A 16,789-nucleotide genomic window follows, 5' to 3' on the forward strand; every position below is an offset into this window, starting at 1 on the left:
AAAGACGCTGCTGCCCAAGTCTCTCGGGGCCAGACTGTCCCCCCGCCCGAGCTCCAGACCCGAGGGACCAGCCGCGGTGGGCGGCACGGGGGCTGGTGCGTGGGGGCCGTCAGCCTGGCTCCCGTGCCCGCCCAGCGGCGGCCTCGCCTCTTCTCCGTGGAACCAGGGAGATGTGTGTTTCGCTGGCTTGCTGTGAGGATGAGGGTTAAAGCATGTACATGCCTTGCAGAGCGCCAGCATCTCCCAGGTGCCCAGGAAGCGGTGGCTGGAATGAGGGTGTTTATAAGCACAGGCGATAACGCAGAGCACCCCGGGGGGCTGCCTCCCCGCTGCCTGCGCCCCCTCTCCCCGCGCCCCTCTCACTCGCTCTCCTCTATCCTGCGCCGCTGCCTCGCCGCAGCCTTAAGGATGCTCACCCACGCCAGTCTCACCTTGAGCATCCTTCACATCTTTCTGAAGCTGCCTGTGGCTCCCCAGGGCCCCTAGTGAGCCGAGTTCCTGTGGGCCTGGCGCCTGGCACTCTGCCTGCGCTCCCGGGCCTTCTCTCCACCTCCTCCAGGAAGCCCCCTGGGAGACACTCTGCTCTGCCCCCGTGCCATCTCCTGACTGGCTCTCAGCTGCTTGAGCGGAGCTTTGCTTTTCCTCTCCCTCCGCAGCACGTGGCCAGCGCCCGGCTGGGGGCGGACGTGCCGGTGCTGAGGACGTGGTCGAGGAGTGTGGCGTGTCTCCCTGGAAGCCGCTCTCGGGTGACTTGTGCGGGTGCTGGGCTCACGTGCGGGGCCGGCCCAGCGCCCCGAGTGCTTTCTCTCCTTCCTGCAGTTACAAGGGGCCGGAGCTGGAGATGTGGTCGATGGGCGTCGCGCTGTACACGCTGATCTTCGAGGAGAACCCCTTCTGCGAGCTGGAGGAGACCTTGGAGGCCGCGATAAACCCCCCGTACCTGGTGTCGGAAGGTGAGCTCGCGCGGTGGCGGGTGGACGGGCGCCGGCGTTGCACCGGCTTCCCGTCTGCGAGAGCAGCGCACCCGGGTCCGTGCCGATAGCCCAGCTCTCTCTCTTTTCCATTCTTCTCGGACTTTGATCTGAACGTAAGGACGATTTGAATATGACTTTAAAACATCACAGCTTTATTTTTAGGAGAGCTTCCCTTTGGACCGTAGGGCCCTCTTCTGAAGGATGCGCACACACTAGCATTCTCTGAGCGTGGCCGTGGCCGTGACTGTAAGGTCACCTGTGGGGGAGGGCAAAGGATGGACTTGACCTCCCGGCCGCTCATGTGGAACCTGGGGGTTTCTGTCCCACCTCGAGCTCCCGTGAGCCGGCTCCCCCAGGGCCATGAGTGGCGGTTTGTGTCTGCAGTGAGGACCGCCGGGCGGTAGGCCTGGAGTGGGACCCTCACGGCCCATACCTGGAGGTGCTCCTGGGAGCTGGACCATGGGGTTCTGAGGTCTCTCAGACACTAGTGACATAGTGACACTCTGTGATGCCAGAGTAATCATTCATCGTTGCAGGCAGTGAGGAGATAAGTGTCCTCATGAATCAAGTCTGTGCCTTGGGTTCTTTGCTTAGGTTAGAAGCCTGTGTCTCAGTCCGCTCGGGCTTCCATGACAGGACACCGCAGACTGGGGTCTTAAAGCACAGACATTTATTTCTCAGTCTGCAGGCTGAGAGCCCGAGATCAAGGTGCTGGCAGATGCGGTTCCGGGTGGGAGCCCTGTTCCTGGCTTGCAGACGGCTGCCTTTTCCTGTGTCCTCACGGGGCAGAGAGAGGGAGAGAGCAGGCCCTCTCGTGTCTCTCCTGATACGAGCGCTGATGCTGTCGCGGGGGCCCCTCCCATGACCGAGCACTGATGCTGTCGCGGGGGCCCCTCCTCATGACCTCATCTAGCCCTCGTCACCTCCCAAAGGCCCCACCTCCTAATATCATCACACTGTGAATCTGGGTGGGGGGTGCACAGTTCGGTCCAGAGCAGCCTAGAAGAAGATTTGTAGAGCTTTGCTAATGTTCTGGATTCCGCGGTACCAAGGCTCTTGCAGCTCTGCCCACGGGGGCTGCTCTGCGGGCTCTCTCACTAGGCTTTCAGGATACTCACTTGGGACAGTGAGGCTTGGAGTGGCCCTGGCTGAGGTGACACTAAAAGGAAATGGGACTCAGATCCAGACTCAAGGCTGGGGGCTCTTCTCAGAGCTCGTGCTGCCTTCCTGTGGGGACTGAGCTGGGGCTCCGCTGCCGGCCACCTCCCACCCCTCTCCTGTCACATGATCCCTGTGTCCACAGCTCTGCACCCCCAGAGTCCCTTAGAGCAGGCCCAGGTTAGGAGCTGCCACACTTGGTGTGGTGAGCAAGGTGGGATCTCGAGCTCCAAGCTTTCCTTTCAGAGGCAACAGACATCTCCCACAGGCCCTCCTGAAGCATAGCTGGGACCCCACATTCCAGAGCCCCCGGAGTGCTGGTTAGAAGTGGGGGTCCAGAGCCACCTCCTGTCCCACCAGACCCAGGACCTGCAGTTGTGCGATGCGCTCCACCTGCCCCCAGCCGGGGCCCTCCGTCAGTCTTCTGGCCACACGCCTTTCTGTCCCCAGATCTCATGAACCTCATGTCTGGGCTGCTACAGCCTGTCCCCGAGCAGCGCACCACCTTGGAGAAGCTGGTGACAGACCCCTGGGTGACGCAGCCTGTGAACCTGGCTGACTATACCTGGGAAGAGGTGTGTCGACTAAACAAGCCAGGTGAGAGGCGAGGCCGTGCCCCTCAGGGCTGAGGCGGTTCCCAGGCTGCTTCCCGGGTCTTGGGGGAGGGCGAGGTTCCCTCCTCTGTGCTGTCCTGGACATGAACGTCAGGGCCCAGAGCTGGCTTGTCGCCTGTGAGACAGACTCCAGAGGTCCCTGAACACCACCAGGGGCTTTGGAAGGTGGGTGAGTGCCCATGGGAGCCCCTGACAAGGAGGAACCCACAGACGGGATTGAGGGCTGCGGCAGAGAGTTTGAGAAGTGCCGCTGGCGGTGGTCTGAGCGGGCCGAAAGGGAGGATACGGCCCGGACGAGGAGTGTGATGGTCTGGGGACCCCGGGGGCCCCCAGCTGGGAGCAGCAGCCCCGTGTGTCTGGCTCCCGCTGCTCAGAGTGGGCAGACACTGTAAGTGGCTCTGGACGTAGAACCCCCGCGGCACCACAGCAGGGTCCAGGGAGTCTAGAACATTGCCAGTTGGGTTCTGAAGGGTTCCCCTGATGTCTTTTGCTCCTAAGAATTTCTCCAAAGAGAAGCAAAGTATTTTAGAATCTTGCTGTTGGCAGGTGACACAGTATCTTTTTCTTTCTTTAGAGAGCGGAGTTCTGTCCACTGTCAGTCTGGAGCTGGAGGGCAGGAGCCCAAGTGCAGTGGCTCGGGCCCCGGAGCTGCGCAGGGCTTCATGTGCGAGGGCAGGCCCCTAACCGCCGGGAAACCCAGCTCTCTGCTGCTCTCCTTCACTCAGGAAGTCATGTTATATTCAGGCCCCTTTCATTCAGAGAAAGTACGTTCTCAAGAATTAGGCCCATTACACCATCTAAAACCTCATATGCAAGCTTGATAAATGTTAGAACAAAAGCCAGGGATACTATATTGTTTTAGGGTTATAAAATAGACTTGGAATTCATTTATTTTCATGGCCTTGAAAAAATTCTAGTGTTAATTTTGAGTTTTGTACTATTTTTTACTATTAAAAGGCTTCTAATTTGTGAAATTCCAAAAGGCATACAAAAGGTTTTTAACCCTCTTTCTACTTTTGTATATGTGCCTGTGTTTCTGCTTCCTGACTTGGTATATGCTCGTCTCTTATGCGGAATGTGTAGAACCTGTTCACCGAATGACCAGATTATTTCATTAATTTATTTCCTTGAACGTTTTCCAAATTAAAGCAACTTTGTTAGTAAACAATTACCCTGACTTGGACCATGTGAATTCTTCTACAGTGCTGGTATGGGAAGTACTTCATTTCTTTATTTTTCCGTTTGTGCATCTCCACTTGCCACAGCTGGAGAGAGGTTCAGCCTTGGTCAGTTTGGGGGTCCCTCCTATGGGTGAGCCCAGGGCTCTGCAGCTTGCTGGCTCTAAGGAGACCAGAGGGTGTGGTGTTTCAGGCGTTGCCCTTCTCCTTGTGCACAAGCTCACCAGGGCCGGCCCACCACCTGTCTGTGCTCCGCTGTGCACCCACGACACCCTCCCCGCACTCCACAAGCCAGTCCAGGCTCCCTCCGTGACTATGTGGGGGGCGTCCAGCCCCGACTGTCCCTCTCCCTCCCCCGTTCAGGCCCCAGGGCAGCTCTCACACACTCAGAGGGCCCTTCCCCTCTAGGCTCCAGTCCATCCCCCTCTGAAACAGAGTCAGCTAGCTCAGGCACAGGAAATCCAGCCTCTATTTTGTATCTGTGTTGGAGGGGAGGGAGTGGTTGGTGTCAGAGAGAAACCTTTCATTTTTCCCCTGCTCCAATAGCAGGAAGAAAACAAAACCAAAACCAAGACCACCACCCCCCTGCCGCCCCAACCCATGCCTTTTTCCCACGTTATCACTTTCCGCAGGTGCCAAGGCTCCTGCCCGGAGCTCTCGGGAAGATGCTCAGGGGCCAGCCTGCCTCTAGTGTGATCCTGTGTTCGGTTTCTAGTGTTCATTTAGGAAGCATGCAACTGTCCTGATATTTTCGGATGCTCCGATGACAGTTAATTTGATTCTCAACTACTGGGATGCAGGATATTGCCTTCCCCTTCCTTTAGGAAGTGCTGCCCGAGTCTCCCTGACGTCTCAAGAGACTGACGAGGGACCTTCCTCCATCCGTCAGGGACAGTAAAGGCAGGGCTTTTAGAAGTGAATTTGTAAAGTGTGTAGTACGTTAGTGACATTTACTCTTCAGAATCAAATGAGTCTCGTGATGTTCAAAGAACTCTTGAAGAGTGGGCAAAAATACACAAATGTTTTCCTATCTAGTTTTTATGATGCTTATCACACAAAAGAAGTTACAGAATGTTTTTTCAGACAGGTGTGCAATGGGCCGAGAATGCAAAGTTCTAGGTCTCCAAGAACTGTTACTTCTCTATAAGAAAAAATAATTAAAACTCATCTGATTTGATGGCAGCAGAAAGTCTGAACACTCGGAGAGTGCTCTCTGCAGAAGGAGTCCAGATAGAAAAGTTTACAGCCTCCTTCTTCTTTGGCATAATCCTTCTGTAAAAAGGTTTTTAGCATCCAGTCTGGTGCCTGGCCCAGAGCTCTATAAATTGTATCCATGCAAGAATCAAGTCCCTTTTCTCAGTTTGGAAACAAGTAGATAAAACAAGAAGAAATGCTTATACACTAAGGCTTGGACTTACAATTGGTGGAATTTAGGCAGCTGAGAAAGCACACCTTTTTATTCTTTTTCACCACTATCCCCTTTGGAAAGATGCTTAGTCTCTATACCTGAACTGTTACAGGCCTATGTCCGAAATTTAAGAATGAATGCAAATTAGGCTGAAACATCACTGGATTTCATCCCAAGAGGAAACCAGACCTCTAAGCTGGGAGGACCCCCGCACCCCCCTTTTTTTAAACTGTAAAGACTTCTGGAGTTCCATTGGATAGTTTACACCTCTAGAATATGTGTGTGTGTGTGTATGTGTGTGTGGGGGGGTGTTTATCAATTATAATTGGAGCTCAAAAGAAGTAAGGGGGGCTTCCCTGGTGGCGCAGTGGTTGGGAGTCTGCCTGCCAGTGCAGGGGACACGGGTTCGAGCCCTGGTCTGGGAAGATCCCGCGTGCCGTGGAGAGACTGGGCCCGTGAGCCACAACTGCTGGGCCTGTGCGTCTGGAGCCTGTGCCCCGCAACGGGAGGGGCCACGACAGTGAGGGGCCCCCGCTTGCCACAACTAGAGAAAGCCCTCGCACAGAAACGAAGACCCAACACAGCCAAAAATAAATAAAGAAATAAAAATAAATAAATAAAATGAAAAGAAGTAAGGGTGTTTGCCAAATAAGGATTGGTTGGGGTCTGAAATGGTTGCATGGTTATAAGGGGAGACCTTGAGACCAGAAGGTTGCAGCTGGCAGGTGCTGTTCTGAATAGGCTGGGGGTGTCCCTGGGTCTGGAACAGTTCAAAGCTCACGTTCTCAGCGGTGCAGAGTGGCTGAGACCAGGTCCTCCATGGCCGCCAGACTCCATTTTGCATGCCTGAACCGATCGCTCCACTACCATTTCAACTTGTCACTAATATTCATATTGAATGCAGATTCCACACCAAATAACTTTATCTGGGACCGGCTCCCTTTGACTCAGACCGCCCGGTCTCTACCCCAACGTGAACCTGCTTTGGGAAGGACCCTGCTTTCTCCGGGGAGGTTACTAATGGACCGCGGGGCGGTGGCCGGTTTGAGCGAGGTTATAGTTTCCTCTCACCTCCACTCTTCAGAGGAATTTTAAGGTAATAAGAAGCGAACGCATGGGGAAGGAGCTGTTCATTTGTTGCGCTAGCCGAGAGCTCTAGAAAGCGGAAACCCGGGCAGCGTAGGCACCAAGCAGAGAAGCCGCGGTCTCCGCGCCCACGGTGCCGGTGGGCGGCAAGCGGCGGGCGGCGCCAGGCCCCAGACACCGACCCAGCGCCGGACGCCTGCGGACAAGGGCTGGGCGGAACTGCTTCCCGCGCCTTCGCGCTGGCGAGGGGGAGAGCGGAAGCGACGGACCCGGAGGGCGGAAGCGGCGGACCGGGGAGACGGCTGCTTCCGGCGTCAGCGGCGCTGCCGCTGCCTCCGCGTTATGGCTGCGTTGGGTTGGCAGGTGAGGGGGAACCGCGAGCAGGGGCTCCTGGCGGGTCGTAGAGGTCGCCGCACGCCGACCTGGTGCCGCACCCTGATCTGCGGTGCTCTCCGCTCCGTCAGTGCGGCTTTATCCCACTTTCCCCCCGCCGGCGCTGGGCCGACCCCGCGAGTGGACCCCAGACAGGGCGAGAGCGGGAGGCGGGAGCAGCGAGCGGGTGGACTTGACCTGGCTGGCGGGGGCGCGGCGGCCGAGGGCGCGGGGGAGGCTTTGGGGCGGGCCGTGAAGGGCGGTTGAGTGCCTGGGGATGTGGGCCTCGTTCGTTACGCGCCAACCTGAACCCTGGAGAGTTCCGAAGTCAACGGGAATTCTGTGTAGTTTGCCTGCAGGCTACCAGGATTTCTTTTGTGGAATGAATATAAGTAGTGAATCTGGAGACTTGTGTGAGGTCCAGATTTTTCAGGTGTGGGTACCAACTTGGACCCCCAGAGTTGGCACGGAAATTACGTTAAGTTAAAGACATTTGAGATTCAGCAGCTACAGAAAGAAGCCTTCTTGGAGCGGCCCTTATCGCGCTAAAAGCAGAACCTTCTGGGAGCGAGGGCGCCGCAGATCCTTTCTCCTCGGGAGCTTTACGGCCATGAAGGAAAAAAGAGAGGGAAGACCACGTGTATCTACATAAACAAACACTGTCACAGACTTTCTGGGCTCCCATTTGTTCGCCTAGGAGCCCACCACCCCTTTGCTCAAGTTAGCCCCTAACTCTAGCCATTTAGGGAGCCAGCGCTTGTAGCCACCATATGCATCTAAGTAAACTTTTTTTTTTCTGCCTGTTAATCTTTCAGTTAAATTTGCAGGCCCCCCCCCGGCACTGAAAAGGTGGAGGAAACCCGCCCCCCCATACTTCACCTGGTGGCCTGGAAACAGTTCTCCCCTGTCCCTCCTTGTCCCTGGCTCCTCAGTTACAGCAGCAGTAGCTCATCTCTGTGCTCCTGCAGTTCTCTGTTCTCTGTACGCGAACGTCCTTCTCGGTAGGCTTTTTAAGTTCAGGTATGACTTTGCGGGTTGCTTACAAAAACTTTATGTTTGTGTAGGACCAAGGCACTGAATACCCTGGCTCAGAAATCCCGAGGTGTCCATGACGTGGGAGTGGTGAGGAATTAATTCCCTTTGGGGGCTGTGTCTTGCAGGTCTCGGCTTGGCACCGCCTGATGCCCCTCACCTGCTCCCTTACTGCTGGGCGGAGCGCTCAGCTCGGAGAGCAGAGGAGGACGACTGCTCTTCTGCTGCGTAAACTGACAACGGTCTCCAGCGGGGGCGGCCTCGGGGAGCCACCCTTTGTTGAACCCCAGAAGTGCGCGCAAGAACCAGAGCACAGGACGGGGCTGACTCAGTGCCTCCTTGAGAAGCGGAGGACGGCTGTGGAGCGAGGGAAGATCGTCAGTTCCCTCCTGGACATGGGTTTCAGTGACGTCCATGTTAACGAACTGCTCAGTATACAGCCAGGTACCCACCCCCAGCAGTTGCTGGACATCATTTCAGAATTAATACTCCTGGGTCTGAATCCAGAGCCTGTGTGTGTGGCCTTCAAGAGAAGTCCTCAGTTACTGAAACTGCCTATCATGCAAATGAAGAAGCGCTCCAGTTACCTGCGAAAGCTGGGGCTTGGAGAAGGTATGAGAAGGTGTAGCTTTTATATATAGTGCTGAGGAGTCAGAGATGGGGAACGAATAGCCTGGTGAGGTGGATTCAGGGAGGTTTCTGGGGGAAAGGCCCTTGAGAGGAGTGTGTGATTTGGCTTGGGGGTGAGGAAGCAGAATGAGCTCTGCAGAGGGCATCGCAGGAGGGAGGGGGACTGAGTGACCGACCCAGGCGCGTGTCTGGCGTGTTCACTGTAGGGGCTCTGGCATCTAGAACGGCGCTGGGCATGTGGTGTTGGTTTATGTGTATGTATGTGCCCTTTGATGCTCAAGCTGACTTGGGGTGGGCTTAGTGCTTTGTGTCTGTGTGATGGGAAGCCAGAGAGACTTACAGAGTTCCCTGTAGAGGCTTGGATTCCAGTCAGGTGTCTCCATTTACTGTGGAATGTCAGATCTGCCCAGATCCCTGGGACACTGGTGGAGTGAAGGCAAAAGGAGCCACCATCCCCACCCCCACAGGATTCGCGCCCCGGGAGCCCTAGAAGTTCACTGGATCTCTTTACGGGCCTTCTGTGGGGTGGGGTGGGGGGGCTGTGAGTGTCTCCTAGGATCCCTGCCCGCTTTGACCAGAGGAATGCCACTCTTGTGTATTCTTGACTCTTGCTGGTAAAATATTGTCGGGGGTAGGGGAGGGGGAGAAAAGGTTTGGGAATTCAGATTTCAGAGGATCTTTACGGCCTCCTCTAGAAGATGAGCAAAAGATAGTGGTGTGTGTTTCTCTTAACAGATTACCTATCGCAGTATAATCTAAAAAACTAAACTTAGCACCTTACATGCAGTGGTTATATCAATAAATTAACAAGCTCAGCGTGGCCTTAAGCTGCAAAGATGAAGACTAAATTCCTGAAATTCATTCCTGACACGTTTTATCAAGACACTGACTGACTCTCCTGTTAGGAAGATTTTAATTAACAGTTTAAATAAGTGGTTCTAAGTTTCTAGGTACTAAACTTTACTCAGTTACCTGTAGGAAGACCATATGCCCTGATTTGCCTGGGAGAGTCTCAGTTTATACCAGTTATCCTAATGCAGTTACTAATAGGGACTCTGTCACTCAGAAGCGCCTTAGTGTGGATAAAATATATGGTCACCCACTAACCAGGAGATCATCAGTCTCTGTGGTTGTGCATCATGATTCTTGTTGTTATTATTACATTAATTATTATTGTGGAACGCCTTTTCATTGAGTTCAGGCTCCTAGGTCTTAAGAATGTTGGTTGTGAATATTTCAAGGACTATTTTATTATAGAAGGAAACATGAACCCAAAGCCCCGACATGGGGGAAGCTACTATCCCATCTTACTGTCTGAGCTTTCCCGTAAATCCCTGTGAAAGTCTTTTCTAGGTGAGAAGGGCAAGAGGAGACCTAGAATATGAAGTAGGTGCCTTTCAGCTGTGAGGCCAGAAATAGGCCTCTTGATACCAGGAGGGAGGGTTGGGGAGTCTGAGAAGTGAGAGGGAGTCAGTGGGGAGATGCGTCATTCTGGCCCATCCCATTTCCACAACGCGTCTGGGAAGACATATCTGAAGCTGGCACTCCTTCTGTGGAGGAGAGGATCCTTGTTTGTTTTTTAAATTCTGGCTTGAATTGGGTGTGGTTGGCCACTTGGGCTTCTGGAATATTCTAAAATTATGTACTTGCCCTTTTTTACATTCTTCAGGGAAATTAAAGAGGGTGCTTTACTGTTGCCCTGAAATTTTCACCATGCGTCAGCGGGACATTGAGATCATCGTCGGGGTTCTCAAGGAGAAGTGCCTTTTCACGGTAAAGCAAGTCACCGAGATTTTGCACAGATGCCCCTGTGTTCTTCGGGAGGACCCTGGTGAACTGGAATACAAATTCCAGGTGAGAATGACTGATGGCGTGATTAGTAACAGCAAGTTTTCGAGTGTAGTCAGGGTTAGCTGACTTGCCGGGGCGAGTGGATGAGGTGAAAGGCTTAGACCCTCTTTGCTTGCACCAGCCAAAGAGAGTTCGGTTTTGGTTCTTTCACTTCTTTACTACAGGTAAAACCTCTTTTGCAACTTTTCTGCCATTAATAACGGATGACCCAGGCCTATTCTTAGAATCCTAATGAGGCCTCTGCTTAGAATACTTAATTTAAAAATAGCTAGAACCTTCCTATCTTTAGAATCTATTTTGCATGTTGATCTTAGAAACGTAATTGTGAAGGGTGTCCTAATTTTTTGGTAACAATTATGATGGCTTAGGTCAAATCCTAGATGTTTTCTGAATTTTTTGCCTATTTTTTCCATACTCATAGTTTTCCTTACCCCATGAAGAAAAATAGAACTTAATTTCTCCCTCCTGCCCTTTATTTTCTGCTGCATTTTTCTCGACATGAATTTGAAAATGCTTTGAAAGCCATCATGCAGGTGTCGGGATCATAGTGTTCTGCCGTCGCTCGTGAGGCAGGTCTCTCCGAGTGCTTTTGGACAGTTCAGTTCACTGTGCCTTAGGAGCCTACAAAGCTTTCTGCAGCTGCGCTTCCTAACCACGCTCTGTCTCCAGTATGCCTACTTCAGGATGGGGATTAACCATGTGGACGTGGTGAAGACCGACTTCCTGCAGTACTCCATGACCAAGACCAAGGAGAGGCACATGTTCCTGGAGCGCCTGGGCCGGTACCAGACCCCTGACAAGAAGGGGCAGACGCTGGTCCCCAACCCTTTACTCAAGGACATCCTCAGGGTGTCAGAAGCTGAGTTTCTGGCCAAGACAGCCTGTTCTTCAGCTGAGGAGTTTGAGGTTTTTAAGAAACTCTTGGCCCGGGAGGAGGAGGAGTCTGAGGGCCGTATGGCTGACGACGAAAGTCTGGAGGAGGAGGAGGAGGAGGAGGAGGAGCCGGAGGAAGGGGAGGAGCGGGAGCCGTGATGGACGGACTGGAGTGAAAAGAGCCCAGCGAGATCAAAGGGTATTTTAATTTTCTCAGAGCTTTTGGGAACTTCACTTGGATCTTCTCAGGTTATTTTTCATTCTCAAACTGGTCTTTTGATGAAAAATTAATTGGAAATCACCTGAGAAGTAGACTAAGAAGCAGATGCATTGGTTTGATCTGCTGTAAGGTCCTGGGGGGAGGGCCCTGCTCCGTCCTGAATAAAAGGCCGACTTTGCGCCTCTAAGGTCGGGGGGCTCAACACCGCGACATTTGGTCTTACTTTTTCTCTCCCATCTGTGTTGGTGACAGTCCCGTGACAGTGGGGGATGTTTCTTCTGGTTCAGGAGTCATTTTACATCCTTCTCGTGACAAAGACAGAGTTCCGAGAAGACAGTGAGCTTTTAGTATATCACAGCACTTTATTTTATGAAAACAAGGAGCAGGTTTTCCACAAAAATACTCAGGTTTTTAGTTCAAAAATATCTTATTGTTTCGTAATTGCAGTCATTGTACAGCAGAGTGAAAGGAGGTTGATTAGCGATGTATGGTTTTGTTCTGCACAGCTTCTTACCGCCAGCCCCGCGTGGGGGCACTTTTTGCCTCTTTGAGAAGAGCGGGCCCTGACCCTGACCGCTGGCCCTGACCCTGACCGCTGGCGGAGTTTGCCTTCACACCAGCTCAGGCCCAGGGGTTTGCGTCCAGTCCTGACGTCTTTGGCGTCCGTGGAGTTCTGACCTGGAGCCAGGGCCGCAGGTCTGGGCTTGGTTTCATTTCAGGGAGCTCTCCGTGACACCAGAGGTGGTGGAAGGCCCCTTGGGGAGGCCAGTGGGTCTGAGGAGCGACCTGAAGAGTTGGGGTTGGGGAGTGGACTTGGGTGTAAGCCAGGGGTCATCTCTGAGGTAGAGGTACAGCCCTGATGGCGTGAGCTCTGTGAGGGGTGGGGAGATGGGTGATTCCTGGAAGGTCCTGGAGATTCCTTTCTTGGGGGGAGCTGGCACAGGATTGATGCTGCAGAAGACATTTTTGGTGATGTGCCCAAAACTCAGGTCTTCACAGCATTTTAACAGCTACACGTGAGACTCCCGGTGCTTGGCCTCGTTTTTCTCGCAGAGACCACGTAAGTCCTGTCAGCGGTTCTCACCTGGGGGTGATCTTGACACCAGGGAACACCTAGCAACATCTGGGGACATTTCCCATCGGGTTGTTAGGACCAGGAGGGTGTGCAGTTGGGGTCTAGTGGGGTCTATTGGGTCGAGGCCCGGGCGGCTGCTAAACATCCTGCAGTCACAGCACAGGCCCACGACAGGGTGAGCCAGCCCGAAGATCAGCAGTGCCAAGGCTCGGACGTGGCTCTAAGGCCTCATTTAGCGAAATGCAACTGTGCTGATTCGTGAGGACTTAAGATTTTAAATGGGCTCACATTTGTTTCTCTTTTATTTAGAAGTAAAGTACATAGCTGATTTTTTAAGAGAGTTCCTTTCTCCTCTGTACTGGGATGCTGTTGGTAGATTTGAGCTGTGTTTTACTGTGGGTAGATTGGAGCTGCATTTACTGAGGTGTAGATGCTTTTGCTTTCTCCAGGCTCATATTCGAGCATGACTGCAAAGAGAAAGACATTTTTTTGCAAAAGAACAGTAGCTCATTGAGTCCCTCCACACGTGAGTCCGACATCGGTGGCAGTCGTTGGGCAGTGGCAGGAGTTCCAGCCCAGGGAAGGTGCTGGAGGTGGGCTGACACCGGGTGGAGCCCTTGCCTGTTGGGGTGGCTGGTGGGTGAGCCGCAGGGTGCCACGGAGCGTTCCTCATTTGCACCGTGTCGGTCCTCGTGCAGCGGAAGAGGGAGGTTTTGTCTTCACTGTCTTTCTTGGCCGTGGGCAGAATTACTTGGAAGTACAGAGACTGCACTTTCCATTTCCTCGTGTGTTCTGTGGCCTCCGGGTGGCGGCACCGTCCCGGGCACCTAGGCTGCTGCTCTTGTGCTCCCCAGGCGGGACTAACAGGATCTTAGATCTAAGCTCGGTGACGTGGTTAGTTGATCCAAGCTTTGATTAGCACAAGGCTGACTCGGCAACTCGGGATTGCTCCTTTCATTTCGACACAGAAATGTGTATGCCCCTGACAATTTTTTGATTCCACTTCTGCTAATTTTTTGGGGTGGACCTTGAGTATCTCCAAGGAAGACGTTAGAGTTTTAAGAAGGAGCCGTGTGGAAAAAAGCAGTGGCTCATTTGTAATGTTTCAAGGATGAATTATAATTCCTTTAGCATCAGGAAGTCTTTTACTAGATGTTTAACTTATAAAACATCAAAATGGGTTAATCATAAGAAAACGCAGCACCAAGCTCAGGAGGCAGCAGACTGTTCCTTGTAGAAACAAGGGCTTCTAAGCTGAAGACTGGAACGCGTTACACTTGCCTCGTGGCTGAGGGGCTTGAGGTCATTGACGTGGCGGTAGAGGGGTTCGTCTTCTTTCCAGTGATATCACTTGATCTTGCTGTTTGCTCGTGACGCCGTAGCTTACACAGTTGCACAGTGACAGGTCCCAGTGCCACAGCAGAGTCAGCAGGACGTGTTTATGTATGTGGTTCTCTCGACTCTCCCAGTGTCAGAGCCCCTGCACTGCACTCAGCCGTCTTCTCCAGGTGGGCCTTGGAGACTGGGGACCTTCTGGAGCACCGTAGAGACTTCTCGAAATGACTCTTCCTCCTTGCTGAAAATGACAGAATGCATAATACACAGACATATGCACACAAAACTTTAATAAAAATAAAAAGCCTAAAATATAACTCTGTAAAAAAAATTTTTTTTATGGAAGACAAAAGGAAGAGCCCCTTTCTGTGGCTGTGATGCTGACTGGGGGCAGAGTCGGTGGGAGACGCACGGCGGCTTGAGTTCCGTCTGGCTCAGCTGCTCAGATGTTCAGCACACCGGACGTGGGGTTGGCTTGTCTGGTTTTCACCTCATTTGCAGGGAGAAGCGAGCACTGCTTAGAAGCGTGCTAGAGAGCAGGGGTGGCAGGATGACGCGGCGATCTGTGTGTGAAGGAGGAGCGTGTGGAACACGGTGCTTACTACCTGATAGCCCCACACGGCGTTACTTGAGTCCTGGACTAAGAGAAACCTTCACCAGCATCGCATTTAGGCTTGTGGGACGAGCCCTCGCTGTACTTGGTAGAGGTGCTGCCTTGGCTTTCCAAGTGGGATTTGAAACCCTTGAGGTTTCCGTGAAACCCTTGAGGTCTTTGGTGCCTTGGTGGGACTTGTCATCCAGGGGATAGGCCAAAGCCTATGACCTCAAAGACCAGGGGTTAACCCAGCGTGGCGCATGGGCCAACTCGGCCCTGCCTGTTTTTGTAAATAAAGTTTTATTGGAACCCAGCCACGCCTGGTGAGTCACACGTCTGTTGGCTGCATTTGTGCTACAGCTGCAGAGCTGAGTCACTGCCACAGAGACCATAGGGTCCTCAAAGCCAAAAGTACTGTCTGACCTTTACAGAAAAGGTTGCAGGTAAAAAGTGTCTAAACTCCGTCTTAGTGTTACCGTTTTCTCCCTCAAAGTCAGCTGGTCCATATGATGGAGCACTAGCCTGCGAACGATCAGCATAAATAATCTGCTGGCGGAGGAGAGCCGGGCGAAGCACTTCCAGTGTGGCCTCATCGCTGCCCCTTCCTCCCAGCCCCACCGTCTCTGCTTTGGAAGCTGTTGATAGCAGTTCCTCCTCAATTTTGTTGCTAGCTCTCAAAGGGAGAATTCTTTCTCTGACCTCGGAATCTGAGAACTGGTTTCTGAAGGTTGCAGAAGCATTCCTGGCGGACAGCCTTGCCATCCAGGGCTAACGTGTGCGCCGTGGGTGCGCATTCACCGTGGTGCAGGCCGCCCCCTAGGAGACCGCAGCCTGGGGTATGTCAGATGTGGGTTCTGTCCCGGAGGTCTCCCTGGTTGTGGCTGGGCAAGGAGGTGGCTGGTGCTTGCCTGGCCTGGCCGTCTGTCTTCCAGAGGCCAGAGGAGAGAAGCCGCTCAGGGCACCGACTCCAGCCAGGACCTTGTTTCAATCCAATTTTAGACCTCGTCTTCCTGGGCTTTAGAAACTCGTGAGGTGGATGGAGCGTAACAAGAGCATCCTGATCCTTAGAAGAGAAAACAGACCGGGGCGTGAGGAGGAGGATAGTGGTACCCGTTCCTCTTTACGGTGGCGGCTCCCAGGTTGCTGCCCCGGAGGACCTGAAGAGCTTGCCACATCAGAACTGTGAATTTGTTCCCTGTGACATGGCAGTGGGTGCTGGGGGGCAGGCTCGTGGAGGACTGACTATACCCCCCAGTGTTGGGGACATGTGGGTAGCATTGCAGCTTAAATTTGAAATCTGCAGGCTGCAACCCCCTTCATTTGGTGACGCCTTGGATCTTTTCTCTGAAGGCATGGGCTGTCCCTGGTCTCTCTCGACTGAATGAATTCTTGCACTTTGTTCTTGGATGTGTGTGTTGTGTGAATGTTTCCTGCTTATTTGTGTTTTCTCCATTGTCTTAAGAATGGGTATCCTAAAAGCCAGTATTTGATAATTTAACAATTGAGGGTTTCTGATTTGTTTTTATAGAAGTTGATTCATTGAATGAGGTTAAAAAAATATATATTATCTTTCAGATGACTTATTGCAATATAAATGTTTCACACCCCAGTTATATCTGTGGGTGGTGAATTGCTTGCAGGCCTTGGAGTGCATGTTTTGGGTACATGGGGGTTGGGGGGGAGTGATGCCTTTGAGTAGGTGGGACCTGAACGCAGAGACTTTTGATGGGAACTGAACGCCTGCCTGAGGTCACACGTTCTCGCTCACGTGCCGCTGCCCAACCTGTGGGTCCCAGCCTCTGCTTTCCCTGCTTGGTTGGTGAACATTCTGCTTTAGTGTCAGCCTATATCTGCGAAGCTCTTTTGCTTCTGGTTGTTTATAAAGGTCTCTGAGTAACATTTCTTCTTCATCTCCTCAGCCATATAAAAAAATGTAGCCTGTTTGTGAAGCTGCTTGGTACCCAGGAGTCTCACTCCCCTCCTGCACCGCCAGGAAGATGGGCTTCTGGTCTCCTTTATGGAGCTCGAGTGGTGAGCTCTCCTGGGTCAGCCAGAATACCTCTTTCATTCCCAGTGCGTCACGTTGATAAGAAATTGTGTCAGGCTGTGGATGGGTCTCTGTGGCTTAGCCTAGGATCTTCCAAATTATCGTGAAGGTTTCCACAGAGTGTGCGTGTGAGGGGGTGGGAGTCACATGGGGCTCACTTGCCACCAGAGGTTGGGAAATGCTGGATTAAACAAGAATAGCGTTAGAAAGTTTTTCTCATGTCAGGGTTTCTGAATGCTTAGGATGCCTGTGTTCATTGGCACTCTCCCAGTGAGAGAGTCTCAGGACTTACCCAAAGTTATGTGATCAAGGCCGCACACCCTTTCTCAATGGACTTCCAT

The 16,789-nt window shown here is 52.8% G+C and overlaps 3 protein-coding genes across 26 annotated transcripts in view; 2 read left to right on the forward strand and 1 right to left on the reverse strand.

The window, feature by feature from the left end:
* Positions 1–3,917, forward strand: part of PASK (PAS domain containing serine/threonine kinase) — a 39,582-nt gene extending 35,665 nt beyond the window's left edge. For 5 of the 9 annotated variants that reach the window (XM_082396954.1, XM_082396956.1, XM_082396951.1 and 2 more), the window contains exon 16: positions 3–772. In XM_082396954.1, the coding sequence (XP_082253080.1) occupies positions 3–486 (484 nt within the window). In that variant the 3' untranslated portion in view covers positions 487–772. Of the gene's footprint in view, positions 1–2; positions 773–819; positions 954–2,378; positions 2,730–3,320 lie in introns of those variants that run through there. The other 4 variants (XM_082396958.1, XM_082396953.1, XM_082396957.1 and 1 more) reach the window with 3 other exon arrangements.
* A 2,753-nt stretch (positions 3,918–6,670) lies between these two features.
* Positions 6,671–16,789, forward strand: part of MTERF4 (mitochondrial transcription termination factor 4) — a 49,540-nt gene continuing 39,421 nt past the window's right edge. The window contains exons 1-4 of one of the 3 annotated variants that reach the window (XM_082396974.1): positions 6,671–6,781; positions 7,951–8,434; positions 10,122–10,306; positions 10,973–11,375. In XM_082396974.1, coding sequence (XP_082253100.1) covers positions 6,761–6,781; positions 7,951–8,434; positions 10,122–10,306; positions 10,973–11,335 — 1,053 coding nt within the window. In that variant the 5' untranslated portion in view covers positions 6,671–6,760 and the 3' untranslated portion in view covers positions 11,336–11,375. Of the gene's footprint in view, positions 6,782–7,950; positions 8,435–10,121; positions 10,307–10,825; positions 11,607–16,789 lie in introns of those variants that run through there. The other 2 variants (XM_082396973.1, XM_082396975.1) reach the window with 2 other exon arrangements.
* The window catches only part of SNED1 (sushi, nidogen and EGF like domains 1), an 89,161-nt gene continuing 86,332 nt past the window's right edge, over positions 13,961–16,789 (reverse strand). For 13 of the 14 annotated variants that reach the window (XM_082396933.1, XM_082396947.1, XM_082396945.1 and 10 more), the window contains one exon: positions 14,080–15,464. The gene's annotated coding sequence lies outside the window, so the exon portion shown is untranslated. Of the gene's footprint in view, positions 14,048–14,079; positions 15,465–16,789 lie in introns of those variants that run through there. The other variant, XM_082396941.1, reaches the window with a different exon arrangement.

This window comes from Balaenoptera borealis (assembly GCF_965194805.1).
Source record: "Balaenoptera borealis genome assembly, chromosome: 6".
Lineage (NCBI taxonomy): Eukaryota > Metazoa > Chordata > Mammalia > Artiodactyla > Balaenopteridae > Balaenoptera > Balaenoptera borealis.